The following is a 26352-nucleotide window of genomic DNA, read 5'->3' on the forward strand; positions in this document are numbered from 1 at the left end:
TTTGTGTAACTCATTTATTAAGCTTGTGGCTGCTGGCCTCTTGCACCTGTCTGCGATGCTGTTCTGGCAGCTGGGTCACAGATGATGGTATTCAGGGCAGTAGCCGTCAAAAGCTCTCACTTATAGACTGGTTTACCAAGTGTCGGTCTAAAGGGAAAGGAAAGGGAGGCAGTCAGGAGTAGGATCAGAGTTTTCCAGGGCGAGAGAGAAGGAGGCTATGTTTTCCCCAGTTATCTCTTCCTAGATTGGTGTGAGCCTGTGAATGGGATAGGGATGGTGCAGTACGGTGTAGAAACAACCGTAAACACGTTTTCACCATACATGCCTGATCTTGGCTATGCCAGGGTGGGGGTATTTAAGGAGAGACTAAGCGTTTCGCTCTCCTTTCCTCTTTCACCCTGGGCCGCTCAAACATCAGCTTCATTCCAAAATGAACCAGGTTGCCTTGTGTGTCCCTTTTTTTGGTTTGGGGCTGGGGGTGGGGGTGCAAGGGAGGGAGTGTTGGAGAGGGGAATGTGACCATAAGCACTATTCCAATTACTGCTTTCTGTATGACTTAAGACCTCTCCTGGTTGCGATTATCCAGCTGGATCTGAGGCATGCTTTTCTAGCCTAAACTGCCGCTTTTATATTGCAGTGCTTGTTATAGGAGAGTGGCATTAGGCCAGCCCACTGGTGCCGTGCTTACCTGTTTGCTTTTCGCCCAGTTGCTGTTGCCCTTTAGGCACCCGTAAATCCAGCTGTTAAACTGCAGGAGACGGTGGATCTGCGCTGCTGCAGGGACCAGGTAAGACGGGCACTTTATATTTCTAACAAGGAGCCGTCTGTCGGCATTTGCTGTTGTCAAACACCAAATGGCTGTAAAGCACTTTGGGACATCCTGAGGTCGTGAAAGGCGCTATATAAATGCAAGTCTTTCTATCACAGATTTCTGTAGCTCAGTGATACCATCTCCGCCTCTGAGTCAGAATGTGGCGGGTTCGAACCCCACTCCAGACAGTCCCGGCGAGTGGAGGCTGGAGCTCCGGCTCTGAACTCTGGATTGATATCCAGCGGGATACTCGGGTCTGGTGGGTGTGGGTGGCCCCCATCATTGTATGGGTTGTGGGAGCCCGTAAAACCCTCCCACCGTTTTGGACTAACCCCCACTATCATCAACTGGTATGGCCATGGAAGGAGCACCCACGTGGGGGCCTGTCAGACTGTTAATCAGCCCGCAAATCTTTCCACTACTTCATACTAAGGGTAGAGTGTGAAGATAACAATAACACAAAGTGCTTAAAGATTAGAGAGATTGATAGGGCAGGGATCAGGACCAAGATTTAAACTCTGCCACAGCATACTGGAGAATGGAGACTCTGATTTTGGTGTTGGTATCTAACCTGGGTTGGATATAACAGTGCAGCATAAATTCCCCCAATTACACTGGCCCAGTTAGCTACATCACGCTTCAGACGCTCCCTCTTTTCTGTTCAATCAACACGCACAGCCCAACCCCGACCCCCACCCCCGCCTGACCCCAAACTCAGAAAAGTAGAGGAGGGGGAAAATGATTTAAACCACTGGATCCTAAAGGGCAGATTTCCTGTTTCTGTGCCCCTGGTCCACACTGGAATTGGATATCAGGAAACTGGCCAACCTTAGTCTGATGTGCTGTTAAAATACGAGGGACAGAATTTACAGAGCTGTTGGCTCTCAATGTGGCCAGCTATGACGGTTTAGAATATTGACTATAAGCCACTAACCTGCCGGGAAATGTTTGGGACAAAAGGATCTTCAGTTAAAGGCCTGAATTCGGGTTATTTTCCCTATGGTTTAGTGGTGAATGCACAGGCTGGGGTCTCACAGCCCGAGAAGAACCCAGGTTCCATCCCTGGATTGTGCGGAGTAAGCTGGGTGCTAGAACTAGCCTCAGCGTCTTGGGTTACTGGGGTTGTGGGGGGGGGAGGGAATCAGTGAGGGTTCCCACTCCTGATTGCTTTGCAGCAGGGAACAGTAGATAACAAGCAGGTCGGGTGAGGACATGAGAGGGAGCAACCATGAGGCCCCCTCTCCTGACGCATGTTCTCTCGGTTTACAGCTGAACATCAGCTACTTGCGGGGAGGCTGTCAGCACCCATGGACCACATTGCGAGTCTACACTTTTAGGATGGGGAGACAGTGGGGGGAGAGGGGGGGTGAATCCACCCTGATGAAGGTTGTGGGTTCAAGTCTCACTCCAGGGACTTGAGCACAAAAATCTAGGCTGACACTCCAGTGCAGTACTGAGGGAGTGCTGCACTGTCAGAGGTGCCGTCTTTCAGAAGTTCTCCCCAGTGTCCTGGGGCCAATATATATCCCTCGATCAATATCACTAAAACAGATTATCTGGTCATTATCACATTGCTGTTAGTGGGAGCTTGCTGTGCGCAAATTGGCTGCCGCGTTTCCTACATTACAGTACTTCATTGGCTGTAAAACGCTTTGGGACGTCCTGAGGTCGTGAAAGGCGCCATAGAAATGCAAGTCTTCTTTAACTCACATCAGAATCTGAGGCATTGGACATTTGTTTCAGCATCAGCTCTTTCCTTGCGCACTCAATACTTCTACCTGTCAAAGAGAAGGCACGGTTCCATTAGTAATGGCCCTGATGGACTCATTACGTTGCTTACATGCTCAGGAAGGGGGCAGATGGCTAATTGACTCGAGTTACTGCTGATTGTCATTAAGCACCATTAACATCACAAGAGTTCCATGGTGCAACATGTCCATGTGCCTGCATCCCACACAACTCTCATTATTTGACGGGAAGGTTATTTCACTGAATTTCCACATGCATCTAAATGTTAGGCTCCCCTGATGGCTCAGTTGAGATCAGTTAGGGTCAGCGCACCACACCAGTGCTGGAGCCTTGGACCATCCTGGTCCATATGGTTTGGTGCCACCGCATCGGGCAGTGCCCTTACCCACTGAACCAGCAGAGGGAATCTGTCAATCAACTGGAATGTAAGGGAGGCAATGACACAAGAGGTTGTAGCTCCCACTGGGTGTCGAGCGAGAGGGCAGGATAGTGACTTGCTGCTCTCACTGATGGCCAACAACAGGTTACAACAACAACTTGTGTTTATATAGCGCCTTTAATGTAGCGAAACTCCCCAAGGCTCTTCACAGGAGTATTATAAGACAAAAGATTTGACACCGAGCCACAGAAGGAGAACTTAGGGCAGGTGACCAAAAGCTTGGTCAAAGAGGTAGGTTTTAAGGAGTGTCTTAAAGGAGGAAAGAGAGGTAGAAAGGTGGAGAGGTTTAGGGAGGGAATTCCAGAGCTTAGGACCTGGGGTTGAGCGATTATAATCAGGGACGCTCAAGAGGCCATAATTAGAGGAGTGCAGATATCTCGGGGGGGGGGGCGGTGGTTGTGGGGCTGGAGGAGATTACAGAGATAGGGAGGGGCGAGGCCATGGAGAGATTTGAAAACAAGGATGAGAATTTTGAAATTGAGGCGCTACTTAACCGGGAGCCAATGATGGTCAGCGAGCACAGGGGTGATGGGCGAACGGGACTTGGTGCGAGTTAGGACATGGGCAGCCGAGTTTTGAGTTTACGTAGGGTAGAATGTGGGAGGAGTGCGTTGGACCAGTATTCTGGCCATGAGCAGAGCCGTGATCAAAGACAGTCCAAGGTGTCATGAGACACCAGTTACTAATCATGTCAACACTGGGAATATGTCTATTGCTGGTTTGGAGCGAGCCTTAATCCTATCACCCAACTGGAAAAAGAATATGAATCAAACATTGGGCCCACAGAGAGTATAAATGGTGGTTACACCTCTTGGGAGCAGCTTTCAGAACAGCATTGGAGCATTGGCCAGTGATAGTGATCGACGGGGGGGAGATCCAAGAATGGGGATTAGAGTAAGGATTAGGGAACTAGACAACTTAAAAATTAATTGACTTGGAAAATAAATACATCGTGGATGTGTTTGGATTTTGTGTTAGCTTCTGTCTCCCCTTCTAACGAGATAAATCTCGTTGGATGTTATTAAAAACAAGCCATAGAATCTGTGGTGTTCAGACTGACCTCTCTTAATCTTGGCAACGGTATTCTTTTGTTTGCTGGAATAACAAAGGTTCTGAATCTGCCCCTGCATATCAACCATTGCTAACCTGCGAGGAAACACACATGGGAACAGAAACAGTTACAGACCTGATTGTGGTCACACTCACTCTCTCTCCATCCCTCGCGTTCACTCTCTCTCCATCCCTCGCGTTCACTCTCACTCCATCCCTCGTGTTCACTCTCACTCCATCCCTCACGTTCACTCTCTCTCCATCCCTCGCGTTCACTCTCTCTCCATCCCTCGCATTCACTCTCTCCATCCCTCGCGTTCACTCTCGCCATCCCTCGCGTTCACTCTCTCTCCATCCCTCGCGTTCACACTCTCTCCATCCCTCGCGTTCACTCTCACTCCATCCCTCGCGTTCACTCTCACTCCATCCCTCGCGTTCACTCTCTCTCCATCCCTCGCGTTCACTCTCTCTCCATCCCTCGCGTTTACTCTCTCTCCATCCCTCGCGTTCACTCTCTCTCCATCCCCCGCGTTCACACTCTCTCCATCCCTCGCGTTCACTCTCACTCCATCCCTCGCGTTCACTCTCACTCCATCCCTCGCGTTCACTCTCTCTCCATCCCTCGCGTTCACTCTCACTCCATCCCTCGCGTTCACACTCTCTCCATCCCTCGCGTTCACTCTCTCTCCATCCCTCGCGTTCACTCTCTCTCCATCCCTCGCGTTCACTCTCTCTCCATCCCTCGCGTTCACTCTCTCTCCATCCCTCGCGTTCACTCTCTCTCCATCCCTCGCTTTCACTCTCACTCCATCCCTCGCGTTCACTCACTCCATCCCTCGCGTTCACTCACTCCGTCCCTCGCGTTCACTCTCTCTCCATCCCTCGCGTTCACTCTCTCTCCGTCCCTCGCGTTCACTCTCTCCGTCCCTCGCGTTCACTCTCTCTCCATCCCCCGCGTTCACTCTCTCTCCATCCCCCGCGTTCACTCTCTCTCCATCCCCCGCGTTCACGCTCACTCCGTCCCTCGCGTTCACTCTCTCTCCGTCCCTCGCGTTCACTCTCTCTCCGTCCCTCGCGTTCACTCTCTCTCCGTCCCTCGCGTTCACTCTCTCTCCGTCCCTCGCGTTCACTCTCTCTCCGTCCCTCGCGTTCACTCTCTCTCCGTCCCTTGCGTTCACTCTCTCTCCATCCCTCGCGTTCACTCTCACTCCACCCCTCGCGTTCACTCTCTCTCCATCCCTCGCGTTCACTCTCTCTCCATCCCTCGCGTTCACTCTCTCTCCATCCCTCACGTTCACTCTCTCTCCATCCCTCGCGTTCACTCTCACTCCACCCCTCGCGTTCACTCTCTCTCCACCCCTCGCGTTCACTCTCACTCCATCCCATACCATTTATTTTCTTGTTTGTTTGTTCCAGTTTGCCCCCCCCCCCGCCCCCCCCCCCCCAAGGGTGCCGACTCTCGCTGGTTCCTCGCCAGGAGGCCGTTCTCAGTGTGTGACCCTGGACAGTGAGTGTCATCAGAATATTTATCCTTGGGATAACATCACATCCAAGCCCAATCCTCTCCTCACATTCCAGCAAAGGTCACTGGATAGCAATCATGAGCAGGAATCCTGGCTGATTCCTAGGGACGCTGCGGCCAATTACAGCACTCCGACTGTCTGAGATCCTGGCTGGGCCCTTGCAGCTCTGTAGGGATCAGTATCACCCCAGGCAGTGCATTTACCATCGGCCAGTCCATTCTCACATCACTGTGTCCACCCTGACTCTCTCATTTGTTGCCTTACAGCCTGTTTCTCTGCCACGTACTTAATGTCTTTCAGCTCCTGTTCAGGATCCAGTGACTGCACTTGTCTGCATCTTTGTATTAGTCTCTCGAGAATCTGGGTAGGGGCAAAGAACACAAGAAGTTACTTTGACAGTCTTATGCCAGCCATGAGACCAACAGCATAAGCTGTCACCCATGTGCACGGCTCTCAAACAGTCCATTCCACCCGTTCTGTGCTGAGTTAGCTGGTAACAGTGTGGGCGCGCTACAGTCGGTTTGTGTCCTTGACCTAGGGACAGAGAGGGAAAACAAGCATCAGCCAGTGTTCACACTCCTGATCACTGTTCCATGACCCCTGTGCAGACATTAGGCATGAGGATAGAATAAGGGCAGTAATGGAAGTTCTACTGGTGCTTGTGAAACTACAACCTGAGGTGAGGAGGAAAAAGCGGAGAATATTTTAGTCTGTTCTTTCTAAGTATTATTTCTATTCTGCCTCACTGAAAGGAATGTTGAGATTATTTGAGTGTATGCCTGGCACGTTGAACAATGAGTGTCATTAGCAGCATCTGCAGGAATGTCCTATTCTACAAACGGAGAAACACTGCAGACATGCAAAGGTCTAAATACCCTTCAGGGACACTGGTGCCTCAGGGAGGAGAGTGCTGCACTCCCATTCAGAGGTCCCAGTATCTCGAGGAGAAGTGTCCTAGACTTCTCTTCAGAGAGATTGGCTGCTCAGCTGGACAGTGTTCGATTCCCGTGAGTTAAGCCCCATGGTTTAAATCCTTGCCTGATTGGACACCAAACTCAATTGGCCCCTGTTCACTGGAACTTCTTGACATCAACAGTCCCGTGTCTGTGGGAGCTGCAATACTAATGGGATACTCACATTGCACAGAAGCACATGGGGAGCTTTCCTGCAACAGCATTCTCAGTGTTAATAGAGAGTTTTTGGATGGGACACGGTCTAATTGAGATGGAAAGCACAGAGATTTACTGTAGCGGGATTGGCTGCGATGGTTTAATTCATTCTAGCAAGTAATGGTCGGGCTGGGATTCAGACCTACAGTTCTGCATAAGGCAAGCTCCCGTGAAGCTCAGTGTGTGAGTCATCTGCACCTCCTAGGATATGGGTAGAGTGCAGTATTGGTGCTTGACCAGGGAAGGGTCAGTCGTGCAGAAGGACCTGGAGAAATGGCAATGTTAAAATCAGCGAGAAGGCAAAAGGAAATATCTCCTACTGCAGTAAGCAGACGTGAGTGGCAAGTACTTGGATTCCAGTCAGTCAGGAAGCGAGTGCAGTAATTGCTCGGCAACCAGGGTGCATACAACTTTATTTAAAAACAACAGAATGAAGAGCAAAGTGAGTAATTGTCTTGCTGCTTTACCTGATTATATTTCTTTTGGTTCTGTCTGAGTATCTTGCAATCTGTCAAGCTACTTAACAGATCATCCTCTTGAATAGCTGCAGTCAAAAAGGCGACAAATGTTTAATTTATTTTCATTTTATTCCCAGTCTCTCTGTCTCTGTTTACGTGGGTCACCCACAATTCTCCCAAATGAATGGCCACCTGGGCAGGTGGGAGCGGTCTGAGGAGATTTGCTCTTTTTTTCTGGCCTTTGCTTGGTGCCTCTCTCCCTGACAGGATACCGCGAGTTGCCACAGAATGTGCAGAGACTAGCAATCATAAGACTGCTCCAACCTCATTTCATGTGGGTCAACAGATAGAGGAGACGTCATCCAACCACTTGGGGCTGGATTCGAACTCAGGCCTTGAGGTGAAGGGACACGCTCTGTGTCCTTTTTATATACTTCCCCCTAACCCCTCTGTTCCTCTCTTAAATGCGCTGATTAATGGGATCTGGTTCCTGGAGAACAGCTGCCTGATTAAGCATGATATTTGACCTTGGGGAGCATCACAGCCGAAGCCAATTCTGTCCGCGCCCAATATCCACATGTACTGTCTGATTTGGGGGGACAGGAGTCAGTGGATGGGAGCGGAATTTGTGGCCCCTTTTTTCCCTCTCTAGCCCAGGGATGATGCGACCAACAGAAATGTTCCGCCTTCGCCCTGGCCAAGAGCAGATCAGCCTGGGACCCTCCTTGTCCGAGGGACTTGGTTCCACACTGGCCACGTCCACTCAGCAGGACTTCGAGGGAGCTGTATTCCTATTTTTCAGCTGAAGATGGGGGGTGTCTCTTAATCAGACAAAACTCCTCAGCCTCTCCTGCCCCTTTAAGTTGATATAATGACGCAATCTAACACATTAATGGGGTGAAATTGGTCGGGCAGTAGTGTAAAGCAGACGATAGCGAATCGCTCAATTTGCACTGAAGCCCAAGATCAATTTCACCCCATAGACCTTTTTCAAATGAAGTTGACACACTGCTTCAGTCTTGAGGCTTATTTCAGTCCTGCAATGTGTAAGGTGCTGCAGCCTGGCATTACGCAGTTGGTACCCCAATGCTTTTTAATTTAAAGCGAAATGGCAGAACTAGACGACATTAAATTGAGGATGTCTTCAAGATTAGTTGTTCTCTAAAATGTTTGTTAATCTGAATGATTACAGCATTAACATTATCCCGAACCTTTCCAACTGTAGATACCAAGCCCCAACCTGGCATTTGTCGAGTTTATCAGCCCAATGCCCATCCCAACAGATGCAGGTAAAGGATACTGACTTAGCTTTCGATTAATTTGCTCTACTTCTTTCCGCAATGATTCACATTCCTCCCATAGAAACTTTTTGCTGCAAGAGACAGAAAGAACTCGGTTAATCCCCTGATTCTGACAACTCCAGGCAGCATTTCATTCCATCTACAGCACGTGGCGGGGAAGCTCTCCCCGTGTGGCACTGCTCTCTGACGATTTTACTCCAATTCCGACTGATCCATATTTAATTGTTGTAATTTTCCCCAACCTTTCTCTGAATCTGCTCTATCTATCAGCAGGATTTGAGGCTCCTGTCTGGCACATCTCCACAGCTGAGCTGACCATCTCCCTCTTTTCCCTCAGTTGGGCTGGACAAGCTTTTAAGAACATACAATCCAGAGCAAGAAAAGGCCATTCGGCCCATCATGCTCACCATGACAGCCGTGGCTCAGTGGTGGCACTCTCGCCTCTGAGTCAGAAGGTTGTGGGTTCAAGTCCCACTCCAGCGACTCGAGCACAAAAATCCAGGCTGGCACTCCAGGATGAGACGTTAAACTGCAGCCCCGTCTGCCCTCTCAGGTGGATGTAAAAGATCCCATGGCACTATTGGAAGAAGAGCAGGGGAGTTCTCCCCAGTGTCCTGGCCAATGTTTATCCCTCAAGCAACATGACTCAAACAAATGATCTGGTCATTTATTTCATTGATGTTTGTGGGATCTTGCTGTGCTCAAATTGGCTGCCGCGTTTCCTGCAGTACTCCTAGGTGGGAGTCCAACATTTCAATGTTGTGGCTACCAAGTCACCACTAAGCTATGTGTTTAGAATATCAAACTTGGGAGTTATTAAGCTGTGTATTGGCCTTTGACTCCAACCAGAGAATTCTGCTGGAGTCGATGGCCATCGAGTTGTTGACTCGTGCTGGGATGTGACTCCACAGGTTATGTGACGGCCGTTCACTATGTGTGAACCTAGACAGAGAGTGGCAGTAGGTTGCTTGACTGTGGGGGGCCATCGATAGACAAACTGAATCCCACCTTCACCCAGTGTCCATAAGTGGTCACTGGACATGGATAAAGAACGGAACTCTTGGCTGATGGTCCTTCCTCCACTAATCTCTGGTCGCCTGTGTCCTGATGGCGATTGGCTCATTGAGCTCTGTTAAGTTCTAAATATATTTTTTGTATTAGAAATCTTACCTCTCGTGTATTTCTGCGGCAAGTTCTTCTGCCTGGCTGCTGGTCTCTGTTATCTGCACCTGGTTTTCCACTTGCTGGGACGGCACTTGTGTTTTGGTCAGGTTTGAGGACAGCTTCCTCCAGTCTTCAATCTTTCTGTCTATCATCAAATTAATCCTGGCCTCTTCAATATTACTGCTCATGCTCAGTCTCCTCACTTCCGCTGTGTAAGGCACAAAGAGTTTACGGATGAGATGAAATGTCTATACAGTCCGTCAGCTGCGAGAGAGATGGGTTTCAGGTGGGTGGGGTGGGGGCGAGGCGCCATCTCAGGTGGGTGGCACAGTGGGTCAGTGTGCAACTTGGGCTGCATCATGCCAATGGGTTCAATCACCCCCTGCGCTGAGTTCCTAATCTCAGCCACGGGGAGGCGTTGAGAGCAGACCAGGGGCAGAGAATCAGAAGGAGGTGTTTCTCTGGGTCGGTTGGATGACTTTGAGTGACTGTCACTGTATTGGGTCTGGGAGGTGGGAGCAGGTCAGTGGGCTGGAAATCAAGGATTTAGACCAGAAAAAAATTAATTATCCAATTGTAGAAGGTCCCATGCTCGTTCTGGACTGATCTCAGCCAACCTGAGTTGGACACAATTGGAAAGTATACATGTTGTGAACACGAGGTGAGAAGAGGACTGCGCTCAGCTGTGATTCCTCTTATAATTGAATATTCTGCCAATGGTCACTATCTGGGCACATACATGGTGAATGGCCCCTTGGTTGAAGTGCTGGAGGATGGTGGCCACCCCAGCAAGAGTTAACACCTTTTGGGAGGTGGGGGGATTAGCAAAATAAAATTAATAGAGACCAGTGCAGTACTGAGGGAGTGCTACACTGTCGGAGGGGCAGTGCTGAGGGAGCGCCGCACTGTCGGAGGGGCAGTACTGAGGGAGCGCCGCACTGTCGGAGGGGCAGTACTGAGGGAGCGCCGCACTGTCGGAGGGGCAGTACTGAGGGAGCGCCGCACTGTCGGAGGGGCAGTACTGAGGGAGCGCCGCACTGTCGGAGGGGCAGTACTGAGGGAGTGCTGCACTGTCGGAGAGGCAGTACTGAGGGAGCGCCGCACTGTCGGAGGGTCAGTACTGAGGGAGCGCTGCACTGTCGGAGGTGCCGTCGTTTCAGATGAGACATTAAACCAAGGCCCTGTCTGCCTCCTCGAGTGGACATAAAAGATCCCATGGCAGTATTCGAAGAAGAGCAGGGGAGTTCTCGCTGGTGTCCTTGCCAATATTTATCCCTCACCCAACATCACTAAAATAAATTATCCGGTCATTTATTTCATTGATGTTTATGGGATCTTGCTGTGCTCAAATTGCTGCCATGTTTCCTACGGTACTTCAGAAGTACTTTGTTGGCTGTAAAGTGCTTTAATGATGTGAGAGGAGCTGTTTATAAATGCAAGTCCTGTCTTTAATCTTTGCATCTCCACTGCTGCTGGGGTAGCATTTCCCCACTCCCCACACCCAAGTGGCCTTTCATGAACCTTGAGCTGAAACCGGGAGTTTGGACGGACTATTGACGGTGGACCTGAACTTGTTCTTCCAGATTTCTGTAAATATATATTTCCAGCAGGGAGCAGGAACCCTGGCTGATTTGCCAGCTTGTTAGACCAGAAGTATCGAGGAACATGTAGGCCCCTAATGATCCTGGTCCATATGGCTCAGTACCACACCCAGCGGGGCGCCTGAGCCACTGGGACCTCATTTAACAGATGTTTCAAAGCCTTTGGGCAGTGCTCGAGTTGGCCCAGGGATTACTGGGCCACGTACCCAACAAGGTGCTACCTTCTTAGCCCTTTCCTCAACCCAGCCCCACTCCAGTCACTCCATGCCCAACTCCCGTCCTCACTGTTCCACCTGCCTGGGCCACATACATTTCAGCGATTCCCTCCCCCACGTACCCTCCAGTAGTCGGATCTGCTGCTGATGGTGGCTTCGCTCCGTTGCCAGGAGGCTCACTGTTTGATTCAGGGACTCAATGGTCTAGGAATAAAATAAACCATGAGAACAAGAGCACCAAGTACCATTTAAACCACACCACAATTTCTGTTACTATTACATGGGGCACATGGACATGATTAACTAGGAACACGTTACAGAGTGTGCTACATGGAGAATAGCAGCTGTGGGGAGCACATTACACGAGGCAACAGATCGTGTGGGTGAGGGCTGTGAGGACAGGAGAACAGATCGTGCGGGGGAGGGCTGTGAAGACAGGAGAACAGATCGTGTGGGGGAGGGCTGTGAGGACAGGAGAACAGACCGTGCGGGGGAGGGCTGTGAAGACAGAACAGATTGTGTGGGGGAGGGCTGTGAAGACAGGAGAACAGATTGTGTGGGTGAGGGCTGTGAAGACAGGAGAACAGATCGTGTGGGTGATGAAGAATAACAGTGTTGCACGGCAGATGATGGATTGCAGCAAGTGTAGTCTTTTCCTTTCTTTGCTGTGACTCAGTGGGCAGCACTCTCGCCTCCGAGTGAGAAGGTTGTGGGTTCACGTCCCACTCCAGAGACTTGAGCATCAAAATCTAGGCTGACACTCCAGTGCAGTACTGAGGGAGCGCCGCACTGTCGGAGGGGCAGTACTGAGGGAGCGCCGCACTGTCGGAGGGGCAGTACTGAGGGAGCGCTGCACTGTCGGAGGGGCAGTACTGAGGGAGTGCCGCACTGTCGGAGGGGCAGTACTGGGGGAGCGCCGCACTGTCGGAGGGGCAGTACTGAGGGAGTGCTGCACTGTCGGAGGGGCGGTACTGAGGGAGTGCTGCACTGTTGGAGGGGCGGTACTGAGTGAGCGTTGCACTGTCGGAGGGGCAGTACTGAGGGAGCGCCGCAATGTCGGAGGGGCGGTACTGAGGGAGCGCCGCAATGTCGGAGGGGCGGTACTGAGGGAGCGCCGCACTGTCGGAGGGGCAGTACTGAGGGAGTGCCGCACTGTTGGAGGAGCAGTACTGAGGGGGCGCCGCACTGTCGGAGGGGCAGTACTGAGGGAGTGCTGCACTGTCGGAGGGGCGGTACTGAGTGAGCATTGCACTGTCGGAGGGGCAGTACTGAGGGAGTGCTGCACTGTCGGAGGGGCGGTACTGAGTGAGCGTTGCACTGTCGGAGGGGCAGTACTGAGGGAGTGTCGAAGGGGCGGTACTGAGTGAGCGTTGCACTGTCGGAGGGGCAGTACTGAGTGAGCGTTGCACTGTCGGAGGGGCAGTACTGAGGGAGTGCTGCACTGTCAGAGGGGCAGTACTGAGGGAGCGCCGCACTGTCGGAGGGGCAGTACTGAGGGAGCGCCGCACTGTCGCAGGGGCAGTACTGAGGGAGTGCCGCACTGTCAGAGGGGCAGTACTGAGGGAGCGCCGCACTGTCGGAGGGGCAGTACTGAGGGAGCGCCGCACTGTCGGAGGGGCAGTACTGAGGGAGCGCCGCACTGTCAGGGGGGCAGTACTGAGAGAACGCCGCACTGTCGGAGGGGCAGTACTGAGGGAGCGCCGCACTGTCGGAGGGACAGTACTGAGGGAGTGCCGCACTGTCGGAGGGACAGTACTGAGAGAGCGCCGCACTGTCAGAGGGGCAGTACTGAGAGAACGCCGCACTGTCGGAGGGGCAGTACTGAGGGAGCGCCGCACTGTCGGAGAGGCAGTACTGAGGGAGCACCGCACTGTCGGAGGGGGCAGTACTGAGGGAGCGCCGCACTGTCGGAGGGGCGGTACTGAGGGAGCACTGCGCTGTCGGAGGGGGCAGTACTGAGGGAGCGCCGCACTGTCGGAGGGGCCGTAAAAGATCCCACAGCACTATTTCGAAGAGCAGGGGAGTTATCCTGATGTCCTGGGGCATATTTATCCCTCATGCAACATCACTAAAACAGATTATCTGGTCATGATCACACTGCTGTTTGTGGGAGCTTGCTGTGCGCAAATTGGCTGCCGCGTTTCCTACATTACAACAGTGACTACACTTCAAAAGTACCTCATTGGCTGTAAAGCGCTTTGGGACGTCAGGTGGTCGTGAAAGGTGCTGTAGAAATGCAAGTCTTTCTTTTTATCAACACGCAAGGCAAACCATTTCTGCCACTGCTGTTTACCTCCAGCAGATTGTGCTCTGGCTTGTTTCTGTAACAAAATCCCATTTTTTTGCACAGACGTGTGGTTAGCCTGAGTCACAATCCCTACCAGCCAGATGCCATGGGGGAGAGGGTCACTCCACTTCAATTCAATTCAAATCGCTTTATTGGCATGACAAGTTACATCTTATGTTGCCAAAGCATTGGAAAACATTCATGTTTGTTCACAAAAATACAGATCTATCCATACAGTGTATAAACAGATATATCCCTGAGTGTATAAATATACTTTCATATAATTTATATATACTCTTATCTTATCTTTAGTGGTTGTCCCTCTGTTTATGGCAAGCTGTAACATAGTGTGCCGCCAGTGTTATGCAACTTCTCTCTTCCCCTAGTAGGTATGGGAGTTTTTGGTCGTCATTCAATTTTCTGAATTCCGGGCATATTTTTGTAAATTTTGGGTAGAAATTCTCCCTTATGCCCTGATATTTTCTACAAGCTGTGAGGAAGTGCATCTCTGTCTCCACCATTCCCTGACTGCAGTGAGAGCATATCCTGTCCTCCCTTGGTAGCCGGGTCTGTCTGTGTCTACCTTTTTCGATCGCCAGGCTATGTTCACTAAGTCTGTACGTTGTCAGGATTTTTCTCAGTTTGCTGTCCTTTACCATGGTCAGGTAATCAGCTATGTTGTATTGTCTGTTTAGGGCCAAGTAGCAATTGAGTTTGCTTTGGGTTTTTGTTGTTTCTGCCCAGTATGTCAGATATTTTTCCTTTTGCTTAGCGACGATTGTGTTGGGTCGAATTCTTTGTGTTACGCTGTCACTGTCCTGTGGCTGGTTATTGTTAGTAGTGTTAGTAGTTACTTCACTGAGTCCCAGGACTAGTTGACTGAGGGTATTCTTCTTTATGGTCAGCTCTTGGCATTTCAGGGCGTCGTAGTGATAGCATTGGGGGTTGCTCATTTGTAGGTGATTCCAAAATTTGGTGGCTCTTTTTTGGATAGTGATTATTAATGGATATTGGCCTAGTTCCGCCCTGCATGCATTGTTTACTGTTTTCCTTTGAGTCCGGAGGATACTTTTACAGAATTCTGCATGTAGGATCTCAATTGGGTGTTCCCATTTTGCAAATTCTTGTTGTGTTAGCGGTCCCCATACCTCACTGCCTTAGAGTGCAATTGGTTCAATTACTGATTTGAAAATTTTTAGCCAAATGCTAATTGGGATTTCTATTTGGATTGATTTTTTTATGGCATAGAAAGCCCTTCTTGCTTTCTCTTTCAGTTCATTCACAGCCAGTTTGAAGTTTCCCGTAGAACTGATTTTTAAGCCCAAGTATGTGTAGTTAGTGGTTTGTTCAATTTTGGTTGTTCCTATTGTGAAATTTATTTTGGATCCCTGAGGTCTGGATCTTTGCTGGAACACAACGACTTTGGTTTTTTTGGGATTTATTGTCAGGGCCCAAGTCTGGCAGTACGACTCCAGCAGATCCAGGTTCTGCTGTAGACCCTCCTTAGTTGGTGACTTCACTGAATGCGATGGTTGTTAACCCAGTATTCAGAGGCCAGAGGTCAGGTCTGCCGCTCGCTACTCAGGGGATGTCGCTGCACTCCCATCGGTTGTGAGTACCCTGCCGGATGTCAAAGCATTATTCAGGGACTGAACACTCTCATTTCAACTTCCCAGAACTGTCTGGAGTGGGACTCGAACCTATAACCTTCCGACTCAGAGGCTGGAATGCTACCACTGAGCCTGGGCTCACTCCTAGTAACATATACAGGATAATAGATGGTAGTGAGCGTGTTACACAGAAGATAGGATACACGGGAGTGTGTTATAGAGAGGATAACTGATAGCTGGAAGGTGCTCTGTGGAAAGTGATGGATCGTGAGCAGCACGTCAGGCAGAAGATACCAGATAATTGAGAGCATGTAACATGGAGGGTAACGGGGCTCGGGGGTATTACACAGAGGTTAACAGTTCAGGAGAAGGGAATAACTTGAGAAGTCACAAAAAAACAGCTTTTCTGCCTGAGCCATACTCTGGTTTGGACTTCGATGTGGAACTTGATGACCTCGAGCTCATCCGTCAGGTGCTTGCTGTCTGGTGGTAATCCCGCATGAGTGTCACTGAAACTCCGCACCTTATTAAATGTGGTGTCTGAAACGCAAGAAAGATCCATCAGACCCGCTGATCCAATGGCGTCTCTTTTTATCAAAACAAGCACTAGTGCTGATGGACTGCGGGTTTGACTTGAAATATCAACACATATCATCTGTCCCCACCTTTCTGGTGACAGCCGCCAAACTTCAACGTCTGCTGCAATGGAAGAAAATAATATCAGTGACTCAAAACCAACTTCCAGGAGAGTTTGAGACTGGCTCCAACTTTACTCATTCTGTACACTTCACAGGAACAAGCCATTTGCCCCAAACCGCCTGCTACACCACTTTGTTAACAGTGTTCCCAAGTAACTTAGCCTGTTTAAACGTCGCGATGGATTTGGTTCAGATTTTGTTACTTTTTTTCCGAATTCTCTCGCCTCCTCTCAGTGTTGGACTGCCCCAGACAGACCAGGAGGTTCCCCAGGGTACATTCCTGTTCTGAGTTAGTCGAAATCAGCACACGCGGCAGCAGAGTTGTGCTGCAGCTGACTCCAGCACCCCGGGGTAACGGAGAGGGGGAGAAACAGCCAGAGTTCCTGCTCTCGATCACTATCCAGTGGCCTGTGCTGGTCAGTAAGTGTGTGTGCGGACACTGGGTGAGGACTAGGAGAGGTTTGGCTGTGATGACCCTCCAACTCTTCCACCGCTGAATGCCCTCACCTTCCCTGGTATTTGAAACCTTTGCTTTAGTGAACACTTTGCCTGGATCTGTTTTGTGAATTCCCCTCAAATAATTTTGAAATTTCAAATAGATCGTGTTGAAGTCTTATTTCCAAAGGAAACAAATCCAACCTTCTGATTCCTGGAATCACCTTCATTTCCCCCCCACCCCTCTCCCCACTCTGTAACTTCTCAGTTAGAAATGATAATTTTACAGTGTTGGCATTAACATAAGAATTCGGAGCAGGAGTCGGCCACACGGCCCCTCGAGCCTGCTCCGCCATTCAATAAGATCATGGCTGATCTTCAACCTCAACTCCACACTTTTCCGCCCGACCCCCATATCCCTTGATTCCCCTAGAGTCCAAAAATCTATCGATCACAGCCTTGAATATACTCAACAAATATACAATGCATGCGGTATGGTGTTCCCACAGAGTTGGTGGGAGCAAGCTAGACCTTGCAGCTTACAGAAACCCAGGAGCTGGTATTGGTGAGTGATCCTGGGATTCACTGGTGTGGCTGCCTGTTGCAGTGATCTCCACTCCATATCCCCCTTGCTGTGCAATGCTTGGATTATACGGCTGTTGCCGTTGATGTGCCAGCCCTGTGTCTGCACAAATGGCAATCAGAACTATGCACATTTCCCCTGGCCCAGCCTCAGTGAGCACACCTTTTTTTACCGGGCTTGCTATGTTCCACACCACTTGACCCACACTGACCGAGTGTGGGCTGATCTGTTGAGCTCCTGTTAGGAGTCAGCCCGTGTCTGGGTCCAGGAGCCCAATATGAGAAGACTCAGAAGGCTGTGAGCTGGGCCAGGCTCAACAACAACAACTCGCTTTTATATAGCGTCTTTAACGTAGTGAAAAGGTGCTTTGCAGGAGTGTAATCGGACAACATTTGACATCGAGCCACATTGGGAGATATTAGGACAGGCTTGGTCAAAATGGTAGATTTTAAGGAGCGTATTTGAGGAGAGAGAGATAGCGAGGTGGAGAGGTTTAGGGAGGGAATTCCAGAGCTTAGGGCCCAGGCAGCTAAAGGCACGGCCGCCAATGGTGGAGTGAAGGAAATCGGGGATGCGCAAGAGGCCAGAATGGGAGGAACGCAGAGATCCCGGAGGGTTGTAGTGCTGGAGGAGGTTACAGCTCAATTAGTTCTGATGAAAAGTCATCGACCTGAAACGTTAACTCTGTTTCTCTCCCCACAGATGCTGCCTGACCTACTGAGTGTCTCCAGCATTTTCTGTTTTTATTTCAGATTTCCAGCATCTGCAGTATTTTCTTTTTGTACAGCTCAATTATGTTGTTGGAGAAATTTGGATACCACACAGCACTTTTTACAAAAGGCCTGGATTTTTGGGCACAAACAGAGAATCTGAGAGTTCGTCCCCTCCCCACCACAGCCTTTCCGACATTCCATCAAGGCTCTGGGGTTCCATTAGTGCAGGCAGGAGGGGATGTGCTATATCCGAACATTGATCTTAACTTGCCCTTTTAATTGGCTGCTGGTGGAAGCTCCATGTAATGGCTCACAACTCAATTCCCATTCATTGTTGGATAGGACCCAACTGGGATCACTTGGCAGGCTATCTGTGTGTCTTTTTATCGTCTGGGTATGTGTGGGTGGCTGGTGACTCGGACCTCGTTGACCAGGCAGGAAGTGCCTTGTTTGGAGGTAGCAGAAGAGGTTCTGGCAGATGTGACATTAAGGGATGCAATCGCTCTGTTTTTTGTGAGCTGTCGGGTGCTTGCTGTGCCAGAAATTGGGGATCTTGCCCTGGTGGGGATCTCAAGGGTGTGTGATTATAGCCGTAAGCCGCCTGGGGCCTAGCCTACCTTGCATCATATTCACAATGCGGTCTGTTAAAGGGTGTGGTTGAAAGGGATAGGGAGAGCTTTGGAGTGGCACCACAGGAATTCTCAGTTCAACACTACCCAAATTGTTCTGGTGGGGCACTGATGCAGGTATTACTATTGGACTCTGGGACACTCAGTAATAAGAATTGCTTGATGTGTTCTCTCTCTGCTGAAGTGACCCAGTATTTATGTGCCTTTTTTTTACTGCAGTTGGATAGACTGATCCCACTGTTCCATTTAACACACACTACAGCCTCTAGATCCCCATAGCCCAGGAATAATAAGAAAGAGGAAAATAAGAGAGAGAAGAGGGGAGTGAGGAGGATGAATGAATGTCATGCTCAGCTGTCCCAGGCAGCCCTTGTGAGGATCGCAGCGTGCCACTTTTAACCTTGCACGTTGTTGCCCCAAGGCCAGGTGAGGCACGTGGAGCTCGGACTTGTCTAATGTGAGCAGCGCTGACTTACCATAGTATCCCCATCGCTGTCTGTGACTATCCGAGACATGAGAGAAATATCAGTATTCATCTCTCAAATTTATCAAACTGCAAAAGCAAAGCACAAAGATTCATCACAGCATTTCATATAGTTTTTCACTACAAATTGCTTTACCACTGACTGATGCTTTTCTAGCAATCTCGTTGGCTTCATAAAAAATTCGTTCTCAGTGCAAGGCCGGCATTTATTGCCCATCCCTAGTTGCCCTTGAGAAGGTGGTGGTGAGCAGCCTTCTTGAACCGCTGCAGTCCGTGTGGTGAAGATGCTCCCACAGTGCTGTTAGGGAGGGAGTTCCAAGATTTTGACCCTGTGACGATGAAGGCTAGTAAGGGTCACGTGACCTCTCAAAGCTTAGTAACTCCTTTAAGCAAACTCATTGGCCAATGGTGATTATGGGACCATTCTCTATTTGTGTTACTTTCCAGCAATCTTATTGACTACCGCTAATAGTGACTTATCTGATTGTTCCTTGTAATATATAATATATTGAGGAAGATACATGATATAGTATGGAAAACCTAAAACAAGAGTTCAGTGCTCTCTGGTATGTTATCAAACATTGTAAAATGCTGAGTTTTTTTATTGAATAATAAATTCAGCAGCCAGAGAATTGTTCCTTTAGTGTTGTAAAGCTGTCTCTGACCCATGCTCCCATCGTGTCTGACTCCCCATTGGGTGCACTGAAATTTATGTTATGATGGCGTGATTACAGGTTACAAGTAGCAAAATTAAGGGGGAGAAATTGAGTTGTGTCCCCAAAATATTAGCGCCACCGCAGCTGAAATTGAGTGGTAGCGCCCCAAGAGGGAAGCAGGGCGCTACTGGAAGCACCCCGCCTCCCTCTTGGGGTGCTGCGAGGGAATATAGCGGCGCTACGTGCCGCGGTATTGCAGGCCTTCCTACCCTTCTTAAAGGGGAGGGGCCTAGTGCAGCGTGACCCGGGGCCCAGCTGGGCCACCGGGGATCGGAGTGCCGGCAAAAGAGCCCGGCACTCAAGAGAAGTGCTGGGCTCACGGAGCGCAGCCGGCACTCCGCGGGGCGGGGTGCTCAGGAGGCCAGGGACAGCAGCGGAAGCAGGTGCTGGCAGGTGGCCAGCAACAAAAATGGCCGCCCGGCACCTCACCTTTAAATTGTGCCACCCCGGCCGCAGGTAGGCCCCCCCTGACCCTGTCGGACATAGCATCCGGCAGTAAGTCAGGGGGCGCTACAGAGGGGCGCTGCGCACGGCGATGATGTCAGTGCCGCAGGGTGCTAACGGTTACCGCTGCTGCTAACCTGCTGAATTTCACGGGAGGCATTGGCAGCGCCGCGCCCAGGCACGAGTTGCTTTGCGCCCCATTAGCGCCCGCTTAGGGCACAAACGGGAGGTGCAAAGCAACCGAATATCTTACAAAATTGACCTGCTGGTTGTTGGGAGACTTGAGAATTTGTACTGGTGCTGTAACATCGAATTCCTGTTATATAAGACTTTGCAGCCACAGCATTCAATCTCCCCAGCAGTCCAGAGAGCTGATCCTTCATGTGTTGTAGATTGAAAACATGACTTTCAAGAAGGTCCAGAGGGTAGATGCTGCACATGGTTTGGCAATGGTCCACACAGACCATGAAATTCCCATCTTCGATCCTTGATCTGGGCCGTTACTGGTCTTATGTCATGGCAGTGGTGGGGGCACTACAATTATTCTCAATGTTCCCAATCTGGGGTTCCCACTCCTGATTGATAATGACCCCCCAAAAAGATCACAAGACAAATACAGGAGAGGAAGGCCATTCATCCCATCTTAGGCAATCTAGAAAGACCCTACAATACCCGCCCCATTCAATTGTTTCTTCATTCATTCCAGGATTTTCACCTCCACTGTTCTATCTGGTAGTTTCTCTCTCTGTGTGAAGATGAACTTCCTAAGTTTGCTTTTTGCTAGTTTGAACCTGTGCCCTCTTGTCCTGCTCTCACAATTGAGTTAAGTAATTTTCCAGATCTCTCTTTTCCATTTCATTTACCTACTTCAAAAAGAGCATCACTCCGTCTCCTTCATTCAAGGCTTCTGCAGTCTGTCCTCGTACCACTGACTTCTCTAAACCTCCTCCAATGCTTCAATGCCTTCCTTGTCTCTCAGTGAACAGAACTGGGTACACTGCTCAAGATAGGTCTGATTAGAACACTGTACAATTTGAGCAGGCTTTACTTTTTAGTTCACTATCTTATTTGCATTGGTCAGACATGTCTAGCATTGAATCTAGTAGACTCACAGGTCTCTTTCAATACTCATCCTTAACTATTTCAATACCATTCATGGAGTACGTATGTTGGCTAGTTTTTTCTTTCTGTGTAATACTTTACGTTTGTCTCCATTAAGTATTATCTGATATGGCTCTGCCTACTTACATATTTTGTTCAACTGAGCTGTCTCCTCACAATTAACTGCCGTTCCTAGTTTTGTTATAATCTGCAAACTTGACCAATTTGCAATAAGTTTCTGAATCCAAAGCATTCGTGTAAAGTGGAAACAACAGTGCTTCCAATCCCAGTCTCTAGGGCCCCCTACTCAGCATGTCTCCTCTCATCCAGCTTGACATAACTCCTCTAACAAGCACCTGCGCTTCACTACCCTTTAGCTAATATCTTATCGAATTTCCAACTCGTGTTCTGGATTCCCACAGCTTTGCGTTCAACAAGTAGTCTTCCATTAGGGACTTTGTCAAATGCTTTTCGGAAGCTTAGGAACATCAGATTGTGGGGCTTTCCACTGTTCACTGGGATGTCAAGGAGGTTGGTCACACAGGATATATCCCTTATGCATCCATGTTGACTGCTGTTTATTAGGTTACTATTTTGCAGATGATCCTGAAGTTTACCCCATTATATTACACCGTATTAAAGACTAATTGGTCAGTGGTTGTTTGGGTCTGAGTGTCACCTTCTTTGAAAATGGGCGCCTCATTAGCCTATTTGCAAACTATTGCCCCGTGACTTTAGAAAAAAAATTGTTCTTGGGATGTGGGTGACACTGGCACGGTCTCGTTTATTGCCCATCCCTTGTTGCCCTGAGAAGGTGGTGAGCCTTCTCCTTGAACTGCTGCAGTCCGTGCGGTGAAGGTGTTCCCACAATGGTGTGAGATAGGGAATTCCGGGATTGTAACCCAGCAGCAATGAAGAAGCAGTGAAGTATGTCCAAGTTGGGATGGAGTGGTACGTGGAGGTGTTTGCATGCCCTCATAATGACCATCAATTCCTCACAAATCAACTCCCTTGTCAAGAAGTGGTGCAAAAATCTAATCAATGTCACATTAAAAAGTGTTAATTCACATTTAGTAAATGCTGTATGAATATAATCAAATATAATGAATATTTATAGTGTATATTTTCAAGTGTTTTAGGTTCTAAATCAATTTTAAGTAAAATGATCTCTTTTTAAACTTAAATCGTGTCATTTTTGTTTAATGTTATGTCTCACTTACCTGTACTAGCTTTGCACGGCCACCAGACTTCAAACCGTTTAATTAAACACAAGCGCGTTACGTCCCCGATGACTGGTTTGTTACACATGAGCTTCCGTAACTGAGGTAGGGGTGGGGCGGGATCTGTCAGTCATCCAACGTCGCCCCGCCTACACGGCTGTGATTGGCCCGGCTGCGGGAGAAGTGCACGTCAATCACACGGATGCCATGTGTTGATTGGGCGCCGGGGATGTCAATCAGGGGCGGCGGGTCAGGGAGCGGCTGAGGCGCGCAGCGGGTGAGTGAGTGAGAGGCGAGGGAGAGGCAGGTCCGGGCACCGGGGGAGAGAGAGGCAGGTCCGGGCACCGGGGGAGAGAGGGAGGCCCGGGCACCGGGCGGGCCTGTGGGTAACCTGGGCACCGCGGTTTTATTCCAATCGCCCCGTTTCCCGGTGGCCGTCGACGGTTGGTCGCCTCGGCAGAGCGAGACCGCGTCACGTGATATACCCCGGCAAAGGGAGCTGACCCCTGACCTTGATGCCGCCCCCCCAACACTGACACCCAGACATTGACCACTGACCCCCAGACACTGTCTCCTGACTCCCCAGACACTGTCTCCTGACTCCCCAGACACTGTCTCCTGACTCCCCAGACTGACCCGACCCCCAGACACTGACCCCCAAACACAGACCCCTGGACACTGAGCCCTGACCCCTGAGGACACTGACCCCTGACCTGCCGAGACAGACACTGAGCCCTGACCCCCCCACAGACACTGACCCCGTCCCCCAGACACTGACCCCGTCCCCCAGACACTGACCCTGTACCCCAGACAATGACCCGTCCCCCAGACACTAACCCCTCCCCTCAGACGCTGACCCCTGAGACTGACTCCTGACCCCCCAGACACTGACACTGAGCCCTGACCCCCCCCCACAGACACTGACCCCGTTCCCCAGACACTGACCCCGCAGAGGCTGATTACTCCCCCCCCCCCCCAGACGCTGACTTCCCCCAGACTCTGACCCCTCCAACTCTAAACGCCTAGCCCCAGACGCCGACCTCCAGACACTGACCCCCTCCCCCAAAAAAATACCTAAACACTAACCCCTGACACTAATCCTTAAACCGAGGCCCCGTCTGCTCTCAGGTGGACGTAAAAGATCCCACGAGCGCTATTTCAAAGAAGAAGTGTAGGGGAGTTCTCTCCGGTGTCCTGACCAATATTTATCCTTCAATCAACATCACTAAAAACAGATTATCTGGTCATTATCACATTGCTGTTTGTGGGAGCTTGCTGTGCGCAAATTGGCTGCCGCGTTTCCCACATTACAACAGTGACTACACTTCAAAAAAAGTACTTCATTGGCTGTAAAATACTTTGAAAGGTCCAGTGGTCGTGAAAGGTGTTATATAAATGCAAGCCTTTCTTTCTTAATCACACCCCCTGACACTAACCCTTATCCCGGAGAGAGCTAGGACAGTCTTAGTGGTCAAGCTGCAGTGTGAGCACCGTGTACGGTCCTGGTCACCGAGACACTAGGAGGCAGTGCAGAGGGAGAGGGGCTGTCACTAGTCCGCGTTGTCAATAGCAGAATCCGATAACCCTAATCCTAACCCCTGTCCTTAAATCGTGCGGGGTCAGTAGCGCGGTGCAGGGTCAGCTGCGGTGTCAATAATTGTGACGACATCGATGGTGCAGTGTGGCCATGTTCTCAGTAGCCACTCCGATTGTTCAGCATCACAGCCAGGATATTTGGGGACGGGGAGGCCACGTGATGAGTTAGTGCCTCCAGAAGAAATACAACAACAACTGGTATTTGTATAGTGCCTTTAACGTGGTAAAACGTCCCAAGGCGCTACACAGGAGTATTTTAAGATAACAAATTTGACACCGATCCAGATAAGGATAAATTAGGGCAGGTGACCAAAAGCTTGGTCAAAGAGGTAGGTTTTAAGGAGCGTCTTAAAGGAGGAGAGAGAGGCGACGAGGTTTAGGCAGGGAATTCCAGAGCTTAGGGTCTGGACAACAGAAGGCACGGCCACCAATGGTTGAGCGATTATAATCAGGGATGCTCAAGAGGGCAGAATTAGAGGAGCGCAGATATCTCGGGGTGGGGGGGGCTGCGGTGGGTGGGGGTGGTTTGTGGGGCTGGAGGAGATTACAGAGATCGGGAGGGGCGAGGTCATGGAGGGATTTGAAAACAAGGATGAGAATTTTGAAATCGAGGCGCTGCTTAACCGGGAGCCAATGTGTTGTATCCGTGTGTTAATGGAGACACGGAATGCAGGAGTTGGTTTAACAGGTGTTTACTGAACAAAGTCTGGAGGTGAACTAAAAGATACAAGACACGATACAGGCTTATATAGCCCGAGTGGCCACTACCGGCATTACAGTACACAGGGGCTCTTAAAGGCACATACACCACAATTCCTCCCCTTCTAGACAACCAGTACATAACATTTTTAAGCAATCATTAATTACCATGTTTACAAGAACAATAATCTACACATTTGCTGCAGTTAATCAATTATAAGTTAGTCTCTCTGGAGGCTTCCTGACTCGGTCCGGATAACGCCTCGGTGGTGTAGTAGTTTTCGGTGGTGTAGTAGGTTCTTTTGGCAAGGTCGATTCGGCTTGAATGCCAGTGTCGGGTTCATCTGGTTCCAGTATCACCGGATCGGAGGTAGATACTATGGGTATTTCTGCTTCATCATTAGGTGTATAGAGTTGTGGTGTAGGTTGTCCCTTTTCGGATGACTCTATGATCTGGTCAGCATGGCGCCTTATGCTTTCTCCAATGTCCACGGTATACATCAGCGGTCCTAGTCATGTGCAAATAATTCCAGGCTGCCATTTCTCGGTACGGTAGTCCCGGGCCAAAACTTGTTGACCTATCTGGAAGGTTCTAGTTGGCCTTTCATTCATGCCTTGAAATTGCCGGTTCTCTACGTCCCTTCTGATGTTTGGCTTGATCAAATCCAGCCGGCATCTTAGTCTTCTATTGAAAAACATCATGGCGGAAGTTTGGTTTGTAACCATTGTGTTGCATTCCTGTATGCAAACAAGAAGTTATCTACCTTATGTTGTAGATTTATGTCTTCATCACCCATGGCCTTTATGGCCTTCTTGAAGGTCTGGACAAACCTTTCAGCCAATCCATTGGTGGCGGGATGGTATGGGGCGGACGTGTAGTGCTTAACCCCATTGTTTTTTAAGAACTTCCTGAATTCTTCGGACACAAATTGCGGTCCATTATCAGAACAGATCTGTTCAGGCAGCCCATTCCTGGCAAATATGGTCCTTAATACTGTGATGGTTTTTTCCGTGGTGGTGGAGGACATCTTTATTACCTCCGGCCACTTGGAGTGTGCATCAACCGCGATTAAGAACATTGAGTCCATAAATGGACCAGCAAAGTCGATGTGTACCCTTTGCCATGGAGATGAGGGCCACTCCCATGGATGTAGAGGGGCTTGTGGTGGGGCGTTTTGAACCTTCTGGCATCCTAGACAGCCCTTGGTCATTTCTTCGACGTCTCCATCGATACCTGGCCACCACACAAACGCTCTGCCTAGGTTCTTCATTTTCACTCCATCCAGATGCCCCTCGTGAAGCCCCTTTAGCACTTTATCCTGGAGTTTGGGTGGAATCACCACTCTGGATCCACACATCAAGGTTCCTCAGCACACTGACAGCTGTTCTCTTCTTTGCGAGAATGCTGGCAACAGTGGTTTGCCATGTGCTGGCCATCCCTTCACCGTTAAATCGTAGACTCGTGAGAGAGTCGGGTAATTTCTCGTTTTCTTTTCAATGGTAGAATTTGTTACTGGTAGACATTCCACTATGGTTGAGTGGAACATCTCCACTGGGTCCACTGTAGGTGCCTCTTCTACCGTTGGCAACGGTAGACGCGATAAACCGTCAGCATTTCCATGCTGTTTTGATCCTTTGTATTCTATGTCATATTGGT

At 49.8% G+C, this 26352-nt stretch overlaps 2 protein-coding genes across 4 annotated transcripts in view; one reads left to right on the forward strand and one right to left on the reverse strand.

Annotated features, from left to right (window-relative positions):
* Positions 1-5: 5 nt before the first annotated feature.
* On the reverse strand, positions 6-18998 carry LOC147097775 (coiled-coil domain-containing protein 159-like). The gene is made up of 11 exons (XM_085971875.1): positions 18912-18998; positions 16043-16076; positions 15799-15917; positions 11603-11684; positions 9671-9872; positions 8504-8571; positions 7209-7285; positions 5859-5932; positions 4060-4145; positions 2522-2589; positions 6-147 (listed from the first exon to the last, which is right to left on the reverse strand). Exons 1-11 carry the CDS (start codon positions 18969-18971, stop codon positions 133-135), a joined length of 885 nt encoding a protein of 294 aa, XP_085828001.1. The 5' UTR covers positions 18972-18998; the 3' UTR covers positions 6-132.
* LOC147097776 (transmembrane protein 205-like) overlaps positions 708-26352 on the forward strand; it is a 37464-nt gene continuing 11819 nt past the window's right edge. Inside the window, exon 1 of one of the 3 annotated variants that reach the window (XM_085971877.1) lies at positions 708-787. The gene's annotated coding sequence lies outside the window, so the exon portion shown is untranslated. Of the gene's footprint in view, positions 788-22569; positions 22678-23661; positions 24195-26352 lie in introns of those variants that run through there. The other 2 variants (XM_085971876.1, XM_085971879.1) reach the window with 2 other exon arrangements.

Source organism: Somniosus microcephalus, chromosome 31 (genome assembly GCF_052327205.1).
Source record: "Somniosus microcephalus isolate GS21.2 chromosome 31, FLI_Smic_1.0, whole genome shotgun sequence".
Lineage (NCBI taxonomy): Eukaryota > Metazoa > Chordata > Chondrichthyes > Squaliformes > Somniosidae > Somniosus > Somniosus microcephalus.